Here is a 26,423-nt window from a genome sequence, read left to right as displayed (position 1 = left end):
ACCCTTAACCTGCTGGAAGCAAAAGTAATGGGCCTTTGCCACCAGTTCAGAGCCAGACTAGCCTGCAGTTTTGTGTAAGTCTGGCCAGGATCTATACTTATTGCTGACCAACTTCATGTTTTCATCTATCAATAGTATCTGGACAAGTCCATTACACAAATTTAACAGTTCCAAAAATAGAAGCTGGACCAGTCCATTACACAAATGCGACAGTTCCCCAAAAAATAAGCTGGACCGGTCCAGTACACAAATTTGACAGTGCCAAAAATAGAAAGAAGCTGGACCGGTCCATTACACAAATTTGACAGTTCCAAAAATAGAATCTGGACCAGTCCATTACACAAATTCAGCAGGTAAAGGTTAAAAAAAACAAACCAAAAAACAACTATTGTGCTTTATGTGTAATTCATGAAAGATGCTATTTTGTTGTATTGCTTAATAGGTTTACATTATTATAAGACAGGTGGTAGCAAAGTTTATTGATAAAATATTCATTAAAGCAAAGCATAAGTGTAGTCATGTGGTCGTATTTGATACAGGGTTGCGGTGGTATACATTTAAAAGATTTTTAACTTGACTATTCGCTAAGAATAAGTAGAGCTATCCTAGTCACTTGAGCGTCCGTGACTGGGTCGGCATAACCACTTATGTTTAAGTTTTTGTAACACCTCAGTTTTTAGCTCACCTGTCACAAAGTGACAGGGTGAGCTTTTGTGATCGCTTTTCGTCCGGCGTCCGTCCGTCCGTAAACTTTTACTTTAAATGACATCTCCTCATAAACCACTATGCCAATTTCATCCAAACTTCACAGGAATGTTCTTTGGTGGTCACCTTTAAAAAGTGTTCAAAGAATTTAATTCCATGCAGAACTCTGGTTGCCATGGCAACCGAAAGAAATTTTTTTAAAAATATCTTCTTTTAAAAAACCCAAAGAGCTAGAGCTTAGATATTTGGCATGAAACATCTTCTAGTGAGTGTCTACCAAGTTTGTTCAAATAAAAGCCCTGGGGTCAAAGTTGGCCCCGCCCCAGGGGGTCATTGATTTTCCCTATATGCATATAGTAAAAACTTAAAAAATCTTCTTTTAAAGAACCCAAAGAGCTAGAGCTAAGATATTTAGCATGAAACATGTTCTAATGGGTGTCTACCAAGTTTGTTCAAATAAAAGCCCTGGGGTCAAAATTGGCCCCGCCCCAGGGGGTCATTGATTTTCCCTATATGCATATAGTAAAAACTTAAAAAATCTTCTTTTAAAGAACCCAAAGAGCTAGAGCTAAGATATTTAGCATGAAACATCTTCTAATGAGTGTCTACCAAGTTTGTTCAAATAAAAGCCCTGGGGTCAAAATTGGCCCCGCCCCAGGGGGTCATTGATTTTCCCTATATGCATATAGTAAAAACTTAAAAAATCTTCTTTTAAAGAACCCAAAGAGCTAGAGCTAAGATATTTAGCATGAAACATGTTCTAATGGGTGTCTACAAAGTTTGTTCAAATAAAAGCCCTGGGGTCAAAATTGGCCCTGCCCCGGGGGTCATTGATTTTCCTTATGTGTGTATAGCAAAAACTTAAAAAATCTTCTTTGAAAAAACCCAATTAGCTAGAGTTTAGATATTAAGCATGAAACATCTTCTAGTGAGTGTCTACAAAGTTTGTTCAAATAAAAGCCCTGGGGTCAAAATTGGCCCCGCCCCGGGGGTCATTGATTTTCCTTATATGTGTATGGCAAAAACTTGAAAAAACCCAAATAGCTAGAGTTTAGATATTATGCATGAAATATCTTCTAGTAAGTGTCTACAAAGTGTGTTCAAATAAAAGCCCTAGGGTCAAAACTGGCCCGCCTCAGAGGTGTCATTGTTTTTAACTATATGTGTATAGTTAAAACTTAAAACGTCTTCTTTTAAAAAAACCAATGAGTTAGAGGTTAGATGTTTAGCATGAAACATCTTTTCGTGGGTGTCTACCAAGTTTGTTCAAATAAAAGCCCTTGGGTTAAAATTGGCCCTGCCGGGGGGGGGGGGGGGGGTTGCAAAGGTCATTGTTTTTCATTATATGTGTGTAGTGAAAACTTAACGTCATGAAGCATCTTCTAATTGGTGTCTTTCAAGTTTGTTTAAATAAAAGCCCTGGGGTTTAAACTGGCCCCGCTCCGGGGGCCTATATACAGGTGAGCGACCTCAGGGCCATCATGGCCCTCTTGTTTATTAGCATTATCTTTTTTATTTTAAATGGTATCTTCTCTAGACTTTTGATAATTGTTCTTTGTCATTTCTCACATCATGCATGACAAAGTTCATAACTCAAGCATCTTTATTTCAAGAATTATTTCCTCTTTGATGTCGTAATTTTACTTTAAAAACTTTATATACTTTATGCTCTTATCATTTTTGTTACTGAATGATTGACTTCAGGATTTTATAATGTTGTCTTTTTCCGTTAAAGCATAGAAATGTCTGTTTAACTTTTATTGTCATGGTCGCATGCATATTATGTGGTGCAGAAATATTGAACATTCGAGTGGTGCTTTCTTGATACTGATACAGAAATATATTTATATCATAATTGATTTTTTTTTCATAGTTTAATCTTCCTGCACTACGTCCAGTATTTAATTAGTCGAGCCTCGCTGTCTCCTCTGACAGCTTTTGTTTTTTTTATCCCCCGCTGAAAATTTTCGGCGGAGGATATAGAAATAGTCTCCGTCCGTCCAACCTTCCTTCCGTCCGACATTTTTGTCCGGAGCATATCTCTAAAAGTATTTGAGTTATCAACTTGAAACTTTATAGGTAGATAGACCTCATTGAGGAGGAGTGCAGTGCACAAGAATGATAACTCTACCTTGCATGATTTTTGAAAATTGATTTTTGTCCAGAGCATAACTCCAAAAGCCTATGAGATATTAACATGAAACTTGATAGGTGCATAGATCTCACTCAGGAGGTGTGCAGTGCACAAGAATGATAACTCTACCTTTCATAATTTTTGAGTTATTGCCCTTTGTTATTTTTCATACCTAATTTTTCACCTGAGTGGAGCATAAATCAAAAAGTGTTTGAGATATCAACATGAAATGTCATAGGTATATAGATCTTATTGAGGAGGAATGTTGTGCGCAAGAATGATAACTCTTTCCTATACAATTTTTGAGTTATTGCCCTTTGTTTTTTTCATGCTATTTTGTCCAGAGCTTATCTTTTTCATGCTATTTTGTCCAGAGCTTATCTCAAAAAGTATTTGAGGTATCAATTTGAAACTTCATAGGTGGATAGACCTCATTGAGGAGGAGTGCAGTGCACAAGAATGATAACTCTACCTTGCATGATTTTTGAGTTATTGCCCTTTGTTATTTTTTATCCCCCGCCGAAAATTTTTCGGCGGAGGATATAGAAATAGTCTCCGTCCGTCCGTCCGACCGACCTTCCGTCCGAAATTTTTGTCCGGAGCATATCTCTAAAAGTATTTGAGTTATCAACTTGAAACTTCATAGGTGGATAGACCTCATTGAGGAGGAGTGCAGTGCACAAGAATGATAACTCTACCTTGCATGATTTTTGAGTTATTGCCCTTTGTTATTTTTCAAAATTGATTTTTGTCCAGAGCATAACTCCAAAAGGCTTTGAGATATTAACATGAAACTTGATATGTGCATAGATCTCACTCAGGAGGTGTGCAGTGCACAAATATGATAACTCTTCCTTTCATAATTTTTGAGTTATTGCCCTTTGTTATTTTTCATACCTAATTTTTCACCTGAGTGGAGCATAACTCAAAAAGTGTTTGAGATATCAACATGAAATGTCACAGGAGGATAGATCTTATTGTGGAGGAATGTTGTGCGCAAGAATGATAACTCTTCCCTATACAATTTTTGAGTTATTGCCCTTTGTTGTTTTTTTCATGCTATTTTGTCCAGAGCTTATCTCAAAAAGTATTTGAGCTATCAACTTGAAACTTCATAGGTGGATGGATCTCATTGAGGAGGAGTGCAGTGCTAAAGAATGATAACTCTGCCCTGCATTATTTTTGAGTTATTGCCCTTTGTTATTTTTCAAAATTAATTTTTGTCCAGAGCATAACTCAAAAAGCCTTTGAGATATCAAAATGAAACTTCATAGGTGCATAGATCTCACTCAGGAGGTGTGCACTGCACAAGAATGATAACTGTACCTTTTATAATTTTTGAGTTATTGCCCTTTGTTATTTTTCATACTTAATTTTTCAATTCAATTTTTTTCTCAAAAAGTATTTGAGGTATCAACTTGAAACTTCATAGGTGGATAGATTTTACTGAGGAGGGATGCAGCACACAAGAATGATAACCTACCCTGCATTATTTTTCAGTTATTGCCTTTTGTTATTTTCAGCCATCAGTATTCACATAGGTTTCAAATCTGTAATCACTATAGCCATCAGTTTTCATTACCAAAAGACCTCTTAAAATGGAATTATTCTGCTCTACTACATATACATTCTTCCAATGAGCAAACACATTCGGCGGGGGATGGCCATGTTGATATGGCTCTTGTTAAAAATTAAACAATGTGTTGTTTAGTATATCTCCTACAATGATAGTATTAAATATTTAAATCAAAGTGCAGTAAAATTCTATATAAGCACCCCCACACCATCCCCCTCAAAGACACAAACACCTTTTCTAAATTGGTTTAAACTTTTTGCCCTAATATTTTCTTGCATTTATGGTAAGTAAGATTTAAGTTGAAGGAGTTGTCAGTATTGCAGCAAATCAAAATTGTGTTGAGAAGATTGATAATTTTAGAAGTGTTTTGTATCAATTTAATCAGTTATTCCTTAACCTGTTGAAAACCAAAGGTGATTACCCTTTGCCTCCAGTATAGAGCCAGGCTAGCATGCACATTTTTGCAGTCAGGATCAGGTGCTAGCTTTACTGTTGGTAGCTCAATTTTATAATTGGCCGGGTTGCACAGGTGCAAACCCGGGTTATAGTATGGTGAATGTCGGCGGCGGGCGGGGAAAAAATTTTCGTAACAATTTTCTCAACAATTACGTATCACAGCCTCTTGATATTTGGTATACAGAATTGATACATGGTCCCATACTGTGGGCTTCGATTTCAGGTCTGTCGCTCATCCACTTCCTGTTTATCCACTTAGTTAAATTAGTTAGATTTTTCAACATTAATGGTCAATGGTAGGAAATTTTCATAACAGTTTTCTCAGCAACTACTTATCACAGCCTCTTGATATTTGGCATACAGCATTGATACATGGTCCCATATTGTGGGATTCGATTTCAGGTCTGTCGCTCATCCACTTCCTGTTTATCCACTTAGTTAAATTAGTTAGATTTTTCAACATTAATGGTCAATGGTAGGAAATTTTCGTAACAGTTTTCTCAGCAACTACTTGTCACAGCCTCTTGATATTTGGCATACAGCATTGATACATGGTCCCATACTGTGGGATTTGATTTCAGGTCTGTCGCTCATCCACTTCCTGTTTATCCACTTAGTTAAATTAGTTAGATTTTTCGACATTAATGGTCAATGGTTGGAAATTTTCGTAACAGTTTTCTCAGCAACTACTTATCACAGCCTCTTGATATTTGGCATGCAGCATTGACACATGGTCCCATACTGTGGGATTCGATTTCAAGTCTGCAGCTCATCCACTTCCTGTTCACATTAATGGTCAATGGTAGGAAATTTTCGTTACATTTTTCTCAGACACTACTAATCACAGCCTCTTGATATTTGGCATACAGCATTGACACATGGTCCCATACTGTGGGATTCGATTTTAGGTGTGTAGCTAATCCACTACCTGTTTACCTATTGAATTAAATTTTTGACATTAATGGGTCAATGGAAATTTTTTTTCGTAACATCACAGCCTCATGATATTTCGTGTACAAATGCAACCCGGCCTTTTCTGTCTTTGACCCATTTTTTTTATAGAGAAATCCTTAAAACTTATATTGGTGTGTTCTAATTTCAAAGCAGGGGAAATCCATTTCACAGATTCAGCAGGGAAAGGTTATGTTTTTTTTCAAGTGAGAAAAATATTTAGCTTGCTTATGGAAGCACATCTGCCTGAAATAATATATTTTTGGGGCACCTGATATCTTTATCCTCCTGATAAATTTACAGTTGCCCACATGATCTTTTAGTGTGAAAAAAAAGTGTGTGAAATAAACATTATACTCTATTCTAGAATATGATTTTTGCAGGATCATGTGCCGAGGGTCAAGTCTGGTGTAACGACAAATGTGAAAGTGCGGATCATGAATGCAAGGACATTGACTGCGAATACCCAGGATTCCTTTGTAAGGATAAGAAGGCTTGTTTAACAAAAGAACAAGTTTGCGATGGGAATAAAAACTGTGCTGATGGGTCTGATGAACGTGCTTGCCGTAAGTGATTTTATTTTTACTCCGAACATTAGTTATGATGCCACTAGTTTAGAACCAGACCTGTGACTTGACTGTAATCATCTGATTTTATTATTTTGAGAACTTGAAAATCTGAATCAACAGCAGACTGCTCAAAATTCAAGAAAAAGTGGAAAGTTAATGTCACGAATCAAAAGGAAAAAGCTATTGTAGCTCTCGGTTCAATTTCTTTCTGCTTAAATTGTAAATGATTAACATGTATATAAACCTTGAATAAAAATATGTTTAAACCAAAAGGAAAAAGGTTTACTTTTTGTCTCCTTGCAATCATTGTGGGTTTGAATTCTAACTTGAGACTTTGGATTCCTCCACCTATGGCAGTCCAGATAGGTTTCAATGTTTGGTAGTTCTGCTTTGGTGCCTGCACTGAAATAATGGAATGGTACTCAAAGATCTTTTCTCAACCTGAAATTTTGATATTCCCAAATAATGGACAATTTAAAGAATTGATTCATTATTAAAGCTAGACAAGATCATTAAAGAATGTGAGCTGAGAAAAGGGTAAATGTGTTGCTTTCTGTTACAGCTGGTGGTGCAGAGATTCAACGGCAAAGATGGCAAATGCCTTCAGATAGAAAAAGACTTGTCTTACCTAATGTTACATTGGATGATACACTGTGTGTACAGTGTCTGGTACGAAATGAGTATGGATCAACAATTGGTGATGCATGTCTAACTGTTATTGGTAATTATTTTATATTTTTATGGGCCTGCCTCCACCACCCACGTGTTAGATGGTGGAGGCCATATAGATTTGTTTGTCTGTCCGTCCTGCTGTCTATCTATAGACTGATAAAACAGTGGAATAAGTGGGAGTCCAGAACTTTTATCTGGTATAAAAATATCAGTGAGGTATATGTCATAGCATAGTATTTGAAATAGAATGAAATATAAGTAATCTCTCAATGTTTGAAACAGAGTGAGATATAAGTTCTCCCACAATGTTTGAAACAGAGTGAGATATAAGTAATCTCTCAATGTTTGAAACAGAGTGAGATATAAGTTCTCCCACAATGTTTGAAACAGAGTGAGATATAAGTTCTCCCACAATGTTTGAAATAGAGTGAGATATAAGTTCTCCCACAATGTTTGAAACAGAGTGAGATATAAGTTCTCCAACAATGTTTGAAACAGAGTGAAATATATGTAAAATCACACAATGTTTGAAATAGAGTGAGATATAAGTACTTTAACAATGTTTGAAACTTAGTGAGATATAAGTTATCCCACCATGTTTGAAACAGAGTGAGATATAAGTAATCAAACATTGTTATAAGTAATCACACAATATTTGAAATGCAGTGAAATATAAGTAATCACACAATTTGTTTGAAACAGAATGAGATATAAGTAATCACACAATGTTTGAAGCAGAGTGATTTATATAATTTTGGGTCCCATTCTGTACATCCAGAAATATAGTAAAGAATATAACAGGGATAAAGATTTGCATGATGTCATAATTATCTAGCTTTGAAGTGAGAATTGTTTATATTTACACTCGCACTATGCATTCTTGGACATAATTTTTAAAAAAATGTTCACTTGATAGAGTGAAATATAGTCCAAAATCACTGAAAACAAACAAATACTTAAGTTTCTTGTTTGTGCAAATTTGATCTAATTTTTGTAGGTAGTTCGTACAAACAAACATTAAATATTGATGTATTTTATTGTATGACATAGGTAATTGTTTTGTTGGTAAGTTTTTTAAACAATAAGATATAAATATCTGTTGTAAATTAATATTTTTGTACAATTTAACCGTGTGATTGGTATGCTATGCTGTCATAGTTATCTATCTGGCAGGAATGGGATATAATGAACATCGATATATAAATATACGCCTCTTTTTGAAGACTGGAACTCTAAAATTAGAGAATAGTTTAAATTGTAACAAAAATGGTTGTCAAATTTAAAGATCTTGGATAAAGAAAAATAAAGTTACTAGGCCACTGTAGGGTCATTTTAAACAACTTGTTGTTATGTTACCATAGTCTTCTGTGCAGTCTATTTCACTTTACAAGATAATTGACTATTTCACTTTGCAAGATAATTGACTATTTCACTTAACAAGTTAATTGACTATTTCACTTTACAAAATAATTGTCAAGGTTAAAGTAACGTGGTTATACAAATGGTCACTAGGCCAAACAGTAAGCTTGAAGTGATGGTTATGATTCAAATGTAGGTCACTATGTCAAACAGTATGCTTGAAGTGGTAATTCAAATATAGGTCACTAGTTCAAACAGTTACTTGAAGATAAATAGTGATGATTTAAAGGTAGGTTGCTAGGTCAAACAGTAAGCTAGAAGTGTGGGTGATAATTCAAATGTAGGTCACTAGGTCAAAAAGTTAGCTTGAAGTGGTAGTACAAATGTAGTTAGGTCACTAGGTCAAACAGTTACCTGAAGATATATAATGATGGTACAAAAGTAGGTTACTAGGTCAAACAATAAGCTTGAAGTGAGGGTAGTAATTCAAATGTAGTTCACTAGGTCAAACAGTAAGCATGAAGATATGGTGATGTTACAAAAGTAGGTCTCTTAAGAAACAGATAGCTTGGTTATTCTGATGGTACAAAAGTAGGTCACTAGGTCAAATAGTTATATTGACCTCTCCAAGGTCATTATGAGCCTCCTGTTCTTATATGATATTCAGATACTTGTGTATGACTTATATTGTGTGGATGTAACTACAGGTGTTAACTCGTCTGAACACACTACTGTCCAACCAATAAAGGTTGTCACGATTGATTCCGTTACAGGTATACACAATAATATGAGATATGCTCTACCTTCTGATGCTTTTTAATTCAACTTTTGGGAAAATCAAATTGTTTTCTTTAGCTCTCTTTTTCCTTCATTTTAATATAACATTTTTTTGCTGTTATGATTTCTGCTCTTAGATGATGTATTTTCATATTTCGGCAAAAATGGCAAAATTGAAAATGTTGCAGACTCTGCTTGATTTAGCCTGTTAATGGATAGAACTGGAAAGTGCAAACTACTGTCCATGCAAGTTTAAGCAGATATCAGCCTTTAAACTTACCAGACATTTGATATTTATAAAAGGTGGCTCAATAGTTGGCCTTCCTGTTGTTGTTTTTTTATGGTTAATTTAATTTTCTGATTGAATTTGTAAAAAAAAAAAACACTTTGTTTTAACTTTAAGGTCATTTTAAAACAAAAATAAGCAATTTTCTCAATAACTCAGTTGAAAATTAACAGAAGTGGGGCCTCAAGCATTTATGTATTGCAAACAAATTTTACTTAACCTGCTGGATCGGTGTAAGTAAGAATTGCATTGCTTTTTGATATGGAACAGTCCATTCAAAGTTTTAAAAGGATTTCAATTTCTGACTACAAAAATGGTAATTTGAGCCACGAACAGTATCGGACCTGGACAGACTGCACAAATGTGCAGGCTGGCATGAGGTATATACTGGTGGCGAAGGCTTATTACTTATCATTCCAGCAGGTAAAAAGTTAAAAACTAGATCATTCTTGCAAAGCATGTACTAGGTTGAATGAAAAAAAATAAAATAAAAAACAATTCGGTGAGTTGGATACTGCTTACACTGTGAATGACAATCCACTATCAGTTTCCGCTGTTTTCTTTGAATGTCCTATATTCTGATTCTTGTCAATTGTGAATGCCCTATAGTGCTTAAACTTGATGCAATTTTAGAGAAGTTTAACCCTTGCAATGCTGAATATTTCCTAAATCATAAATGGACATGTACATCTTACAATCTGGACAAAACCATTCATCATTTTGGGGAAAGTTAAAAAAAAAAAAATGCACTAAATAGTAAACAGTGCATACCAGGATCATATGGCTCGAAAGTACAGGCTGATATTGGTCTGTACTTGTATAATGCACATGGGTATAATTTGTTGCCACCAGCTGGCCTAGGATTAAAAAACTTCCATTTTCCTTGCTCTGTTAAGTAATTTTCCATTTTGTTTGTGACTGAAATATTTCTAAACTGGTCTTTAATGAATTTAGTTGATTTGCTCTTTGTATAGAATGATTCTGTAGGAGTTGAACAATATTGTTGTTAGATAAACAAGTAGATATACTATTTAACCATAGGAAACTGATAAAAAAATTTTTTTTAAAGCTATACTATGCTCAAATTTGATATTTTGGAAAATATTGGTAATTGCAATGCTACACAGTCTCTTTGTAAAGATAAAAAAAACATGTTTTGACTTTACACAAAGTAGATATGTTATGTATAAAACTCTACACACTATAGGTTGGCACAATAGAGGTTAAAATATTTTACTCTAAAATGAGCATAGTATATCTTTAAAAGGTAAGATTATCGCAGTTTATAAATTTGGTGTAAATAATATACTGTTGTTACCATTGTAACTAACTGTTTAAATGGAAGTTATTATTATTGTAGTCAGGGGTTTAAATGCACTGTGTAACGGTAGCAACAGATGATAATGTTTCTATTTATAGACAAGATTGTTGTAATCAAGGGTCCCAATTCTACATACGATGTGGTGCCTGGCATGTCCGTGTTTATTGAAGTACAGGCAACCACAGATAGTTTGTTCAATAATCAGATGACGTATAAATGGCAGTGGTACGAGGAACAGACAGACAAGAAAACGGGCGTCACTGTTACAAGTATGTTAAGTTATATATTATTCAATATATTTTCCATGTATCTGCCCCTTAACGATGTGGGTTTAAATCCCTCAAAGCACTTTCGATTGTTTCATGTGAGGAAGCGATACAGTAAGTTTATAAAAATTTGGTGGTTCTACTCAAAGTATATAAAAAAATTATTCTGAAAGCCTGCAGGTACTGAAGATTATTTGGTGTAAGAATTTCCTGATACGGGGATATTTTGGAAGAGTGCAATGCGATTTAAAATGGAACTTATTTCATTGCTTGTTTTCTTTCACTTTTAATATGTTTTTGCAACATTAACATTTTTTGTGTGTGCAGAACCAGTATTGCTGCCACCAAAGTCACGACTAGGCAGATACATCCGTATATCACAGAATGGTAAGAATGCAGTATTCCAGTTCCCAGAGGTGAGCGACGAGGACCAGGACGCGTACAATGCATACAATGCTCTCAAAGACCGATTATACACTCTTATCATAGAACACAAGTACGACCGAGTAGAAGTCAACTTCACAATTAATGGCATCAATATCATTAAACCAAGTAGGTCTTTAATTCTGTTATTTTCTTAAATTTTTCATTGTATCAAAGCTCAGTTGCCATTCTTTAATTCATTATAGTAGGCAAATTGTTAGAATTTGTAAGTTGGTTTGTTGTTTAATTTATTCCTGTTAAGCTTAGTTATTATTCGTAAACATTTTCATTATGATTGGGGTGTCTTTGTCTGAATGTTTATGGTTGTTAACTTAAACCACTTGCCACTTACTACTGTTGATCCATATCCCGACAAAGACTTTGGATTCTTGTTTATGCCTAAAATAATTCACAGAGGGGCACATGAGGTCTTCCTCTACCAGTAATGCTGGAAAGTTGCTATATGACCTTTACTATGTTGGTTATGTAAAACACACAAAAAAGTACCAAACAAGCAAAAAACTATTGTTGTTGTTGTTGTTGTAGCTGGTGCTCCGGTGGTTGTAGAAGCGGCGTCAAATCTATGGTTCATCGCACTCATTCTGGCCATACTGATCTTGTTTATTGTGGTTGCTCTCATCGTGTGTTATATGTACAGAAACAGAGGAGGTACATACATGTGTAAGTATTCAAATGTTTTCTGAACTATTTATGTAACATGTTTTTCTTAAAGTGACATTATCTCCGTACAATGGTTAATATTGAGCAGACATGTGTATGTTAAAATAAGTTAGAATTATGCCATAATTCTTTTCAATTTTTGTGTCGCTTCTACGGAGTAGTGGCAACATATAGGGATCACTTCCCCTTCGTCTGTCTGTCCGTCTGTCTGTCTGTCCGTCCATCACATAACTTGTCCGGACTACTCCTCATAAACTACTGGTGCAATTTCATCCAAACTTTACAGGAATGATCAGTACCAAGTCTAGTTGTGCATATTGTCAGCATTTTCCGGTTCAATAATTTTTGTCAGAGTTATGGCCTTTTAATAATTTTTGTGCCCCCACGTTAGTGGCGGGCATTTAGATTTACCCTTGTCCGTCCGTCCGTCTGTCCGTCTTCCGTCCGTCCGTTCACTTTTCTGTCGCACGTAACTCAAAAAGTGTTTGACCTAGAGTCATGAAACTTTACAGGAATGTTGATCAGCATGTGTAGTTGTGCACCTGGGTATTTTCGTCTGGATATTTTTAGTATTTTCAGAGTTATTGCCCTTGACTTAGTAAAATTTTGCAATTTTCCACTTGTGTCGCACGTAACTCAAAAAGTATTTGACCTAGAGTCATGAAACTTTACAGGAATGTTGATCAGCATGTGAAGTTGTGCACCTGGGTATTTTCGCCTGGATATTTTTAGTATTTTTAGAGTTATTGCCCTTGACTTAGTAAAATTTGCAATTTTCAACTTGTGTCGCATGTAACTCAAAAAGTATTTGACCTAGAGTCATGAAATTTTACAGGAATGTTGATCAGCATGTGTTGTTGTGCACCTGGGTATTTTCGTGTGGATATTTTTAGTATTTTCAGAGTTATTGCCCTTGACTTAGTAAAATTTTCCAATTTTCAACTTGTGTCGCATGGAACTCAAAAAGTATTTGGCCTAGAGTCATGAAACTTTACAGGAATGTTGATCAGCATGTGTTGTTGTGCACTTCGGTATTTGTGTGGATATTTTTAGTTTTTTCAGAGTTATTGCCCCTCACTTGTGTCTCAAGTTACTGAAAAAGGATTTGACATAGTCATTAAACCTTATGGGCAGGTTGCTCAGCATATTTAGATTTGCACCTGGGGTTTCGCTTGTGGATTTATCCAGTATTTGTAGAGTTATTTCCCTTGACTTAGTAAAAAGATTGACAGAACAGTGGCGCGGTGGGGGCACCCGTGTCCTATGGACACATTTCTAGTTATTTCTAAAGTTTGTGCGGACTACTTCTCTTATACCACTAATGCAATTTCAATGAAACTTTACAGGATTGATCTGTAGCTCCAGTCCTTGGGCATATTGCACTGGTTTTCTCGTTGAATGATTTTTGGCCGAGTTATGGCCCTTTGATAAAGAAGTGTTTTTTCTGTGTGTTGCCAGATACACAAAAGCTTGTCCGGACTACTCCTCATAAACTACTGGTGCAATTTTATCCAAACTTTACAGGAATGATCAGTACCAAGTCTAGTTGTGCACTGTCCGTCTGTCACAAAACTTGTCCCAACATGAAATTGGCCATCATGAGGCGACACATGTGATCACTGATCGCTCTTGTATAATATGTTTTATATGAACGATGAATAACTTGTGTGGCCCAAGGAAATTTCTGTCCATATCCATGGGAATTTACCCGGTCAATTTTTAAAAAGGGTAGGACAGCCTTTTTGTCTTTTATGCAGATATTTTTTATGCTAAACATTTTCCAATATCAACTGTGGTAAATCATCATTATAATAGACAATCTTTTAAAACGTTTAGTCAATTCAGCTCAACTTTTGACAATTAAAAAATTAGCATAATGTTATGTTTGAATTGAAAGTGAGTGGCTTTTGTCATTTATATTGAGCCATGTCAGTCAGCACATCTATGCAGTCTGACTAGCCTCTTACTAATTAATTCAATGAATAAAATCTGACTGATAGAAACAATCTTAAAGTCATACCTAGATTGTTGTGTATATTTCAGTTATACTTGATTGTATATTTTGTGTGTTTTTAGTGGACAAGAAGGAGCACCAGGCTGGTCATGACCCAGCACAGGAATTAAAAGACAGTGGATTCCATGATGTCGGAAGAATGTACGTTTTCTTTTTCTTTATTTTGTAATTTTTAGCCTGCTTGCAGTAACAGAATTTACCTATGCTACCAGTGCAGACCAAGATCAGCTCGAACATATGTGCCATCTGATTATGGTCTGCACTGTTTGCTATTCAGCCAGGATATATTTCTGAAAATTCTCCCGATTAAAGGATAAATGGTTTTATATGTCAAGAGAAAAAAATGGATGAGTTCATTTGAAAAAAATTCAGGGCTAAGTTCTAATGTTCTATGAAAGTTGTTTTAGCCAACAAAATCTGATTTTGACTGACTGAAGCATTTCTTAACCTGTCTGTATGATATTTATACAGTAAATTCTTGAAAATTTCCCCTTGTCCTTACAGGCTTTTGGGACAAGCTGGGCAATATGGATAATTGATTTGTGTTAATGGCACTTTTAAACCAATTAAAATACCCATGAATGTGTTATTTGGTATGAAGTTGATATTGTACAATTCTAAGATGTTCTCATGCATTGTAATCAGTTCTGTATAAAAACCTGTTGGGTTTTGTCTTTTACCTGCGTAAAGCAAGTAAATTGCACAGAATACATTAATTTGCAAAACTTTTATTAAGTTGGTGTATGTAATGATATATTTGATTTACATTTATCAGTAACTTTATTTTTGCCATCAGAAATACTGATGATAATGAAACTTTGGCATAAATTTAATGTTTAAATAGGTATGTACTTTATCATATTTAACTATGCATTTCTCTTCTGGGTCTTAACTACATACCTAGCCATTATATCTGAAATTTCTCCAATAAGTGAACAGCTCACTTGAGCCAGGAGCATGCACTAAATTTTTTGTCATGGCCATTCTTGTTTGCATTATACATCAAGGCGTGAGCATACATGTCCCTTGGACATCTCTTGTTTGTGCCCTAATTAATGCTATCTTGGTTCTTTTTAGTTTTAAACATCTATCCTGCAGGCGTCATCAGTTTCTACCCCCCCCCCCTTCAAATTGCAGACTAAGATCTGTCGAAATGTCTGGTCATCCGCTCAGGGTCTACTACAGTTCATATTGAATGATGGTCAAGTCTATTTACGATATTTCGTGTGGTAAAGGTTTATGTTGGATAAATATAAATCTCATAATGTTAGTATAACTGATAGTCAAACCATTTAGAATACTCCCTTCAGCAAAGGATTTTCTGCCTCAGACTACATTCTGCTATGTGTTTGAACGATGACTACTCTGGTGATCCTTTTCAATGTCATATCTATCCTTTACTCTGCTATATGTTCAACACAAGTGGTCATTTCAAAGGTCACATTTGAATGTTTCAACTGACTTCTTTTTTATGTTAATGAGTAATTTATGGAAGTATAAACTTCCAACTGCTGGGTTCTGATTGAATTTTCTTCCAAATCATCTTGTTGAAATCTAGATTTAATGACATGCCTGTGATGTCATGATAATAATAAATTAAAGCCAGTTTACCAAACTTGTCTAAGATTCTATACTCATTACTGCTTAACTTTAGCTTATTGATGATAGCAGGATTGTTGCTGGTTCTACTCTAGTACCTGCCTGTTCATGCCTGAAATAATGCATGAACAGGCACTTTAGGTCTTCTTCCAAAGTAGCCTAATGACTTTCATTGTTAGTGCATTATAAAACAAAAAAAATAAAAAATTGATGATGATCTTTATGATGATGATGGACAAGTTGCTGATAATAATTTTGCATGATATGCAGCGTTAACTTGATGAATTAATCGTTTTCAGATTTTTATGTGCTGGAGTATATGTAATAATTATAATAATTTAGAAGTTACTACAGTTGAACATGAAAGTTTTAAGGATGTCATATTTTTGGCTTTTACAGTAAACGTATTGTGCATAGCAATGTGTTGAATTTAGGCTTGTTATTTTATTTTTAGCTGGACTATTGAAGGAATAGAGAAAGCTATTGTACTCACCCTGGTGTTGGCTTGGCCATCACTTTTTGGTTAAGTTTACGCATTGTAAGTTTGTATCTGCAAAACTACTGAAAGGAATGGGTGGGAACTTCACACACTTGTTAACTTAATTCTGAAGTAATACTTTTATTCTTTTTATTTCCGTAGTGATGATGATTATGATGATGACAAACCTCACGCTGATGAAGCTTCCTTGTCGGAGAGTGTAAAACCATATGAATCTGACGATGACCCGACTGAGGAATATGGCGGGGATTTCGATGTTAGCAAATTTAATGAAGACGGATCTTTCATTGGTTTATATGGCGATAAAAAAAGTAAATATTCCACAAAAGAAGCCACCGTATAATATCACTGTGGACAATAATATAACATCGTACCCTGCCTTATAATTACATTTTTATCTCCCTTTTTATATGTTATCGTTTTCATAAAAATAAAATTGATGATATTAAAAATAAATATAAAAAAGGAAAAGAGAAAATGGCTGATGAGACAGTTAATCATAGTGTAAAAAGATAGTTAACAAGTGCAAGAAAAAAATACTGAAATGTGAAAAATACAACTGTGGTAGAATAATCTCATCAATATTTTTAGGAAACTTATTTTTAAATGATTGACAGAATGAATTTTGTTGTATTTTGATGATCATGGTAAACATTGAACCTTGATATATTTGTAGACAAAATCTGATTTAAGTTGAATTTTGTTACTGTTGATTTAGAGTAAAAAAGTCTTTGGATAAAAGTAAAACTTTAAGAAAGAACAGAAATGTCTGAAAGCAGTGTGAGAGAAAATTATGCAATTAAAAATCAATTTATTTTTCTTAAGAATTGTAAATAATTATTTTTTTTTAAATTTTTGTAAGTTTCAAAGACAGTTAACTAAAATCAGACATTGATAATAATAAAAAAAAGCTAATTTGATACTTGTAAACTTAAATCTTATTGATTCAGTGTATGCATTCATGTTCTGTTACTTTTTTACAGAATTGTTAAATGTTATTTAACAGGTATACCTGTTCGAAACATTCTTTTTCTCTTGTTTTAACATAAATAGTTTTGCAAAGGTTGTTTTTTTGGGGGAACAAGTTTTGGTGTTTTTTTTTTGCTTTTTGTTCCTTGAATAATAGACTGAATTTGTACATTATATTTTCTCTTTCAGTTTAGTTTTAGTTTAATAATAGTATTGTTAGAATTAAAAGTATTATATAAAATTATGTACTGAATTTATTAGGGCTTACGCAAATTTTTGTACGTGTGAAGTCGGTAAATTTACATATTTTTTTGTTTATCTTTTTATTTTTACAAAGAAAAGAATAAATATGTTGTTTATAAAATGATATGTAGATGTTCGTTTTTACAGCAAATGAGTGCAATCAGTAGTTTTTGTTTATAATTCGAGAACTACTTAAATAACAACAAACCTGGCAAGTTTTGTGTATGAATATCTCTATAGTGTTTTCATGTTGTGTGTATTGGAACTATTTTTTTTCTCTTTCTCTCGTCATCTCCGTCCCTTGCGAGTAATAATATTAATAATTTTTTTATTGATGCTGATTGGTTCACACAGAGTACAATTTCATATCCTATAGTATAAGATTAATGTCATAAATTCTTATGAAAGAATACAGTGAAGCAGGCCACTGGCTTACTAGACTGGTATAAAAGTTTTTTTATCTTGTTGCAAAAAGTTTGTTCTGAAATTGTGTTTTTTTGCTAGTGCAAAAATTGGATACATAATCATTAAACTGCAGTATCATATCTTGACCAGATTCCATATTGTTTATTTTGATAATTCAGTGTATTTTAACGATGTAAACATTCCTGATTAATCATTCAATGTTCGCTTTAACATTTTACGTTATCTGTTAGGATGTCATTGAATATTTTTATATGTTTTCATAACGTTTCTTCTTGATTGATTGTTCCTATTACATTGTATCTGATGTTGACATCACTTCGTACCTTTTGTAAGTGTGACTATAGCTTATGTAGAATTCATTATGAAATCAGTTTCATGTTACGGTATTTGAAATACATTTTTTGCTGTAAGCTTTGTTTAATGTTCTGTATGCTTTCTTTCTTTTGCTTTTTTATTCCATGCTAAAAGGTGTAAAGTAGGCTTTATTATTTAGATGTTTGTAGTTTTCAAATCCTGCCTTCTCCAGTCCAGCTTAAGAAATGGATAATTGGTACTGCTATTCGGTAAGGTTAACTCCTTAAAGGCGGAGCTTAACACCCTGAAGGTCTGGCCTACAGCACTAAAGTGAAATTCTTAAGTGCTTTTAAGGTTAACTCTCACTGAAAGTGGGGTTTAACAAACTGAGGTAGAGTTTACTGTCTATGTAAACTCTCAGAAGGCGGGGCTAACAACATGGGTATGTCTTCAAGGGCTGGGTGTACCATGCTAGTTTAGAGTTCACATACCCTTTTTTGAAAGGCTAACAAATCTTTGCCTATTGCTTAATGACTTATTTATACAAATATATCTTTCTTTCTTCATTCTTGAATAAATTTTTTTGTTTGAATATAATAATAGTTTTTCAAATGCGTATTACCTTTTTTGTGTTTAGATAAGTGTGTAAGCTAGAAACAATTTGAGTTTTATATGGTGCAGGATTGATACTTTCATGTAGAAAATCTCTCAGTAAGGAAGTTCTTTGTTCTTTGACCACTTCTTATATATTGTGCTGGAAAGTTATTAAACTATTTGATAACCAGGACGTTATTTTAAGTTTACGAGATGATAATTTAGACCGTACCTACAGCACAAGGTCATGTAAGAAGTGGGAAAGGATCATTTGTCATCACAATTTGTAAAAAAAAATGAAAACCCTATTTTTCTTGTGTATAGACATTTATATATGTAGTTGATTGTATTAGAAATAATTCTGGAATAAAGTGTGATTTTAGTTTATATAATTATATATATATATATGTATAGATTTTTCATAACTTAAAGTAGATTTGTGACTATCTTAATAAGAATACAATTATGTGGTTTTTTTAATGTTGATTATGTAAATTGTTTGACCAATTTGTCCTGTTATAAAGTATATGCAACAAGAATTGTTATATTCATGCATTTTATAAATGTTTATTATAGCTTTATTAACATGTCAGCGTTTTGTTAATAGTCAAAATAATCTAGAAACTTGAATGAGCCGTGTCACACCCTTTGTTACAATGATTTTCCAAGATATACCTTAGTAACAGTAATTTTCCAAGATTTACCTTAGCAACAGTAATTTTCTCCCAAGATTTATGTAACAGTAATTTTCCTAAAGATTTACTCTAGAAACTGTAAATTTCCATGATTTACTTAAAACAGTAAAAATTCCAATTATTTACCTGAGAAACAGAAATTTTCCCAGATTTACTAAAAAGTGCATAATTTCCTAAAACAAATTAAATACTTACAAGAAACAGAATATTTTGCATGATTCTTCAATTTGTAGAATACACTTCATCACAAGAGGCTAAAAAGTTTTTTCATATGTAGCAAAAACGAGATAAGTCAAGAAATGTTCCAGTTTTAGAGAAAAGATCAAGTCATTTCTTTAGTGTTGGAGGTAGAAATAGTATTAAACATAACTTATATTAAAACTGCTGTAATTATGTCCTTGTCTCTTTGTGTTGTTAAACAACTTGAAAAATTTTGTTTGTAAAAAATTTACACATTTTTTCCCAGATATAGAATTTAGCTTCTTATTACATAAATGCCATATATTGCCATATTACAATTTCTGTTAATCTAATTTTTTTATACACTAAATCATGCCATATACTGTAAGTCTATTTTACTTGTCGAATTGTTTTTGTTTTTTTTTCTGTCCTGGAAACATTACATTTATATCTACTGTTGATTTACTTTGGAATTATTTTAAATTCTAAGGTTTGGAATGGTTATCATATATTTCTCAAAGAGGGGTAAGATATCTTCATTTGACACAATCTTACTATGAACGTATTTATGTCAAGAAAATATTATGAAATGTGAGGTATTGTTGCCATGCCAACCAAATTTAAATACAGAACCGTGCTCATGCTATCTGAATATACGCAATTTGTTTGTTTTAACGCTGTATTATATTTTTAGCTTACTTACTTCATGTATTATATATGTGTATGCAAGATGGTTTAATTTTTCTTTGCTAAAGAATGTGTGTCCCCATGGTAACATGAGGTTGTTTATAAAAAATTGCCAGGTTAATGTTATACCCTCAGTGTATTTCAAAGATTTTATTTATTTTAAAATTGTACACTTGCGAAAGGTGATTTAACCTGGTTGACTTTTGACCAGTGTTTATTTTGTAAGAAAATTACGAGGCGTCTTTATTCAAGGGGTGTTTTTGTTACGAAGATGGTGTGAAAAGAGGGCGTGGTTAAAGTTTTGTATCAGATATGCCATATTTTATGTCCATAACTAATTCACATTGTATCGGAAACATTTGTGATGTTTTGGTAAATTTCTATTTTTACGTTCTTGTATCATTTTCTTGTGAATTTATGAAATAATATACATGTATGTTTGAATTTTGACATAGGCTTTTCTTTTAAACAAAATAGACATGTGAAGTTTTTCTCTCATTTTTTTTCCTGTAAGTAAATTTCCATAAATTTGAGTTTGAGTTTTTCATATTTAATGAAAAAGTAAATTTTAATTGCCAGAAAGACCAATGAAAATTTACATAGAAAGATAATGTAATGTGATGTGATTTGTTTAAGTGTTTTATCACATAAACTAGTCAAATTTAACTTTATTGCCATCATCGATTTAGTGACATTATTAATGTTTCAATGTACTGTTACAAACATAACTTATAGAAATGTCCACAAGTGTTTGTTGTTGTTTTGGTTTTCCTATTGATCGCATAATGAAACCAAATGTTTTCATTAAGAGTCTGTTTTTCATCACATGACATTTATAAGACAATTTTAATGGAATTTGAAAGGAGAAGATTATTTTTATCACATGATATTGTAAAAGTTGGAAATTGCTGTAAAGCAGCAAATAGAAAAAGCACTGTTTATATGGGACGTTTATACAAAAATGTTATATTTTGAATTAAAACATGTAATGTAAAAGTAAAGCAGCAAAAAAAAACACTATTTATGGGTCAATAATATTACAAAAAAAGTTATATATATTTTTTTTCATTGCATGGTATTTTTATCAAGTTAAGAACATGTATTAATTGTACAGATATATCAATGATATAAAATATTTTATATACTTTGATGTTGTGATGCAGATTTTAACCTTTGAAAGGCCGTACATGTGATGTATTAATTTTTTTCTATTTGTCGATGTATTGTTGTTTTGTTTTTTTTCACTCTGATAGTTATTCCTAAAATAAAGTATTTACTTTGTTTTTCTGACTAAAAAGACTGTAAATATGTGAAGGTTAGTGAATGATTCGTCTAGGTATCTCATATTTTTACATAATATTTTTTTTTTTAATAATTCAGAATGATGTATTTCTTGTTTTGGCCGTATCAGATAAATATATTTATTACTCACATAATGTATAAGAACAATCTCTTGGCTAACTATTTACTTTATTTTAACTAATTACTTTAAGTTAGTTATTATTCAAATTTGATGATATCTTTTATTAAGGCGACCTTTATAAAGACTAGCCTGTAGAAAATATTTCAATTTTTTTTTAGTTCTTGATATCAGAATAGAAGTACGTCTGGACTTTGAAAGACCCTGGTCTGGAAATCACAAAAGTTTATAGCAATAAGGAAAATCTAGCTTTATACTCTGTCTTACAATTTTTGATTTAATTTTCTTTGATATACTTTGTTAATATAACTCCGGTACAGATTTTAGCAAGTGCGATTTTTTTCAAATGATAAATATGAGAAAAAGGAATAGGAAGGAAATTAATGATAGTATGATAATTATAAACTAAGATGAACTGAAATTTTTGTTCTTTACATTTGTTGTATATTATAGATTGTTTATGTTTATCTCAAGGACCTTAACAGCCCTGATTGACTAGTGATTTAAACAAGTGTCATGATTGGCTAGTGATTTAAACAAGTGTCATGATTGGCTAGTGATTTAAACAAGTGTCATGATTGGCTAGTGATTTAAACAAGTGTCATGATTGGCTAGTGATTTAAACAAGTGTCATGATTGGCTAGTGATTTAAACAAGTGTCATGATTGGCTAGTGATTTAAACAAGTGTCATGATTGGCTAGTGATTTAAACAAGTGTCATATTTTTATGTACATGTGGTATTTGTCATTGAATATTTTTTTTATCTTTCAGCTAACAGAGATAACTTTGCTACTTTTCGTTACTAGGATCTAGTTAAAATTGTAATGTTCTTAAAACAAAAATTTGAATGAGATTCTATCACTTCAGGTCTTCTGAAAGATTATTTTATTTATATAAAAGACTTAAAGGTGACATAGTCTTCCCAAATCTCATGATCTGAATGAATGATAACAAAGATTTACGTTATTAGTGATTGAGATTTTTGACAGGTTATATGGCCTTAAATGAACTGTAAGTTTATCTAACATGAGCTTTTATGCCAGGTTTATTTAGCAAACTGTCATTTATGCATGGTCATATAACTAGTCAAAAGTCTTCATAACAAAATTATAATGCTGCACAATTATTGGCTTTCTTTGAATTGAATGAAAATTAACTTGTAAAATTTACATACAATTGTCCAATGAAAATTTATGTTACAAATGTGCAGTATTATAAAAAAAATTAATATCTCTGGTATATTATATGTTGTTTCTGTACTTATTTTAACACTGTCCCCTTTTTAAATGATTGGAAAATGCCATACAGTTTGAGTGAATAAAGATTGCTTCTAAAAAATGTTTTTTCTGTTTTCATTAATGTTTTCATTAATGTCCCTCCTGAAAACTTGTACAGTTTTAAGTGTAGATAACTTAAAAGATCTTCATACTATTCAACACAGATATCTGAAGGCTTTTGACTCTATACCTGCAGTTTATTTAATGAGTGTTAGGCAGATTTCAACACTTGTTATATCTCTGGTTGATCAACCTGACCAGTATTCCTCTGGACAACTAACAAGTAATTACCAGATTGTCATTAAGCAAGTGACGACTTTTTTGATTTTGAATCCGCGGTTTGAGAATAATGACCATATTGACTAAATGTCTGAGAAAATTGTTACCGAAAATTTACCCATTCCCCCTTGATTACAAATCTGATGCTCTTCCTATTGTCATCTAAACTGGTTAGCCTTAAGTAACTTCAGGGCTTTTGGTATGACACCGTCTGTAGACAAATTAGAATACACACAGGACTACTTGAATGATCTCATTTGCAAGATGAAATTTCTTGTGACATAGTGATTTTTATGCCACCGCAGCATCTGCGATGCGGTGGCACATAGCGATTCACCTGTGTGTTTGTGTGTGTGTTATATAGATGATATAGTGAACTTAAAAAATCTTCTTGTGAAAAACCACTAGTCCAATTTCAACCAAACTTGGCAGGATTGTTCCTTGAGTGAAGGGCTTCCAAAGTTGTTCAGAAGAACAACAAGAATTTCATTCCATGCAGAAATCTGGTTGCCATGGCAACCAAAAGGAATTATAAGAATAAATTTAAAAAATCTTCTTGTAAAGACCCAAAAGGCCTAGAGCTTAGATATTTTGCATAAGGCATTGTCTGGTAGACCTCTAACAAGATTGTTCAAATAATAGCCCTGGGGTCAAAATTGGCCCTACCCCGGGGGTCATTGATTTTCACTATGTACATATAGTAAAAACCTAAAATACCTTCTTGTAAAAACCCAAAAGGCCTAGAGCTTAGATATTTTGCATAAGGCATCATCTGGTAGACCAAGATTGTTCAAATTATAGCCCTTGGGTCAAAATCGGCCCCGCCCCGGGGTCATTGATTTTCGCTATATGTACATATAATAAAAACTTAAAACACCTTGTAAAGACCCAAAAGGCCTAGAGCTTAGATATTTTGCATAAGGCATTGTCTGGTAGACCTCTACCCAGATTGGTCAAAGTATAGCCCTGGGGTCAAAATCGGCCCCGCCCCAGGGGTCATTGGTTTTCCTTATATGTATACAGTAAAAACTTTAAAAAAAATCTTCTAGCAATTGACAAATGCTAGAGGTTAGATATTTTGCATGAAACATTGTGTTGTAAACCTCTAGCAAGATTGTTCAAATTATAGCCCTGGGGCCAAAATTGCCCCCGCCCTGGGGGTCATTGCTTTCAATATATACATATAGTGAAAAATAAAAAAAATCTTATTGTCTGAAGGTACAAGGCTTAGAGCTTTAATATTTGTTAAATAATATCACCTAAAGGTACTCTACCAAAGTTGTTCAAATTTTGCCTCTTGTGTCAAAATTAGCCCCGCCCCTGCGAGCCATAGGTTTATCTTATATGTTTATAGTTAAAACTTAAAAAATCATCTTCTCTAAATTTACAAAGGATAGAGTTAAGATATTTTGCATGAAACATCAAAATATAAAAAAATCTTATTGTCTGAAGGTACAAGGCTTAGAGCTTTAATATTTGTTAAATAATATCACCTAAAGGTACTCTACCAAAGTTGTTCAAATTTTGCCTCTTGTGTCAAAATTAGCCCTGCCCCTGGGAGCCATAGGTTTATCTTATATGTTTATAGTTAAAACTTAAAAAATCATCTTCTCTACATTTACAATGGATAGAGTTAAGATATTTTGCATGAAACATTGTGTAGTGAACCTCTAGCAAGATTGTTCAAATTATAGCCCTGGGGTCAAAATTGGTTCCGCCCCGAGGGTCATTGATTTTCATTATGTACATATAGTGAAAAAAAAAATTGTGAAGGTTCAAGGCATAGAGCTTTGATGTTTGATATATAAAATCATCTATAGGTCCTCTACCAAAGTTGTTCAAATGTCAAAAATTGGCCCTGCCCGGGGGCAGTGATTCTCATTATGTACACGTAGTAAAAACAGAAAATGAAACAAATGTTTTCTGAATGGGAGAAAGCTATAGCTTGGATATTTGACTTAAAATGTTGTTTGGTGGACCTGTATCAAGATTGCTGTTAAACCCTTGGGTCAAAATTATGCCTTGCCCAAGGGGACAGTGACCTACTTTCTTGTCCTTTGATGTACAGCAATGACATTTTGACCATGTGCACAGTTTTAGTTGTAAAATTGAACTTTGACCTAGATTTTGATGATGTGACCTACTTTCTTGTCCTTTGATGTACAGCTATGAAATTTGAACCATGCGGTGGCATAGCATTTTTCTCAAATGCAATCTTGTTACCCTAAATGGTTTTGACTTTGAAGGTCAATTTTTCAAAATTCAGGACATAAAGGGAATGTAAATTTGTTTTAAGATTTCAGGAGTTTGATCTACATCCAAGATGTTTTCCTTAAACATTATACCCTCATCATGTGCCTGGCACTCTTCCTCACAATGGTAACGTACCAAGTTAAAATAAAATCCCTTAATACATGTAGAAATGTTGCTCAAGACAAGCATTTTTCAACGACCTCTATGTGTGACCTTGACTAACAGATCTGGTTCATTTCTATGAAGTTTCATTAAAATCCCTCCAGGCATGTAGGAGATAGGTTCCAGACAAAATCTAAATGTTTCATCATCTTTAGTGACATTGACCTTGCACATCTTGACCTAAATTACATGCGTCATAGATGTAGCCATGGTCCCTTTTCATATTTTTATTTGAACTTTCACCCCTATGTTTGACCTTGACCACAGGGACCTGAGTTTTGCACATAACACTCTGCCTCACAATGATGAACATCTGTGACAGGTTAAATTGAAATCCCTCTATGCATGTATAAGTTTTGCTCCGGACAAGCATTTTTCAATGGCCTTTAAGTGTGACCTTTGACCTAGAAACCTGGTTCGTGCGTGCGACTTAGCATCTCATGGTGATGAACATTTCTATGAAGTCTCATAAAATATCCCTCCATGCCATGTAGGAGATACATGTACACTCTTGACATTTCATATTAAATGGATTCAATCTAACAGTGTCACATCTATATACCCAAAATAAATTCATTTTTGTACATCTTATATATCCAAAATAGATTCTATACAAGAGTGCAACCTGTTTTTGCACACACCTTCATAGCCTAAA

The 26,423-nt window shown here is 33.3% G+C and overlaps 1 protein-coding gene across 4 annotated transcripts in view; it reads left to right on the top strand.

The window, feature by feature from the left end:
- Nucleotides 1-17,035, top strand: part of LOC132744956 (neuroglian-like) — a 72,547-nt gene extending 55,512 nt beyond the window's left edge. For all 4 annotated transcript variants that reach the window (XM_060733760.1, XM_060733763.1, XM_060733761.1 and 1 more), the window contains exons 12-18: nucleotides 6,206-6,388; nucleotides 6,954-7,112; nucleotides 10,905-11,075; nucleotides 11,400-11,624; nucleotides 12,042-12,176; nucleotides 14,253-14,331; nucleotides 16,430-17,035. In XM_060733760.1, the coding sequence (XP_060589743.1) occupies nucleotides 6,206-6,388; nucleotides 6,954-7,112; nucleotides 10,905-11,075; nucleotides 11,400-11,624; nucleotides 12,042-12,176; nucleotides 14,253-14,331; nucleotides 16,430-16,631 (1,154 nt within the window). In that variant the 3' untranslated portion in view covers nucleotides 16,632-17,035. The remainder of the gene's footprint in view (nucleotides 1-6,205; nucleotides 6,389-6,953; nucleotides 7,113-10,904; nucleotides 11,076-11,399; nucleotides 11,625-12,041; nucleotides 12,177-14,252; nucleotides 14,332-16,429) is intronic.
- The last annotated feature ends 9,388 nt before the right edge of the window (nucleotides 17,036-26,423 follow it).

This window comes from Ruditapes philippinarum, unplaced genomic scaffold (assembly GCF_026571515.1).
Source record: "Ruditapes philippinarum isolate M1 unplaced genomic scaffold, ASM2657151v2 ctg614_1_1_1_1, whole genome shotgun sequence".
Lineage (NCBI taxonomy): Eukaryota > Metazoa > Mollusca > Bivalvia > Venerida > Veneridae > Ruditapes > Ruditapes philippinarum.
Note: the sequence above shows the minus strand (reverse complement) of the source record. Positions and strands in the feature narration are given on the sequence as shown.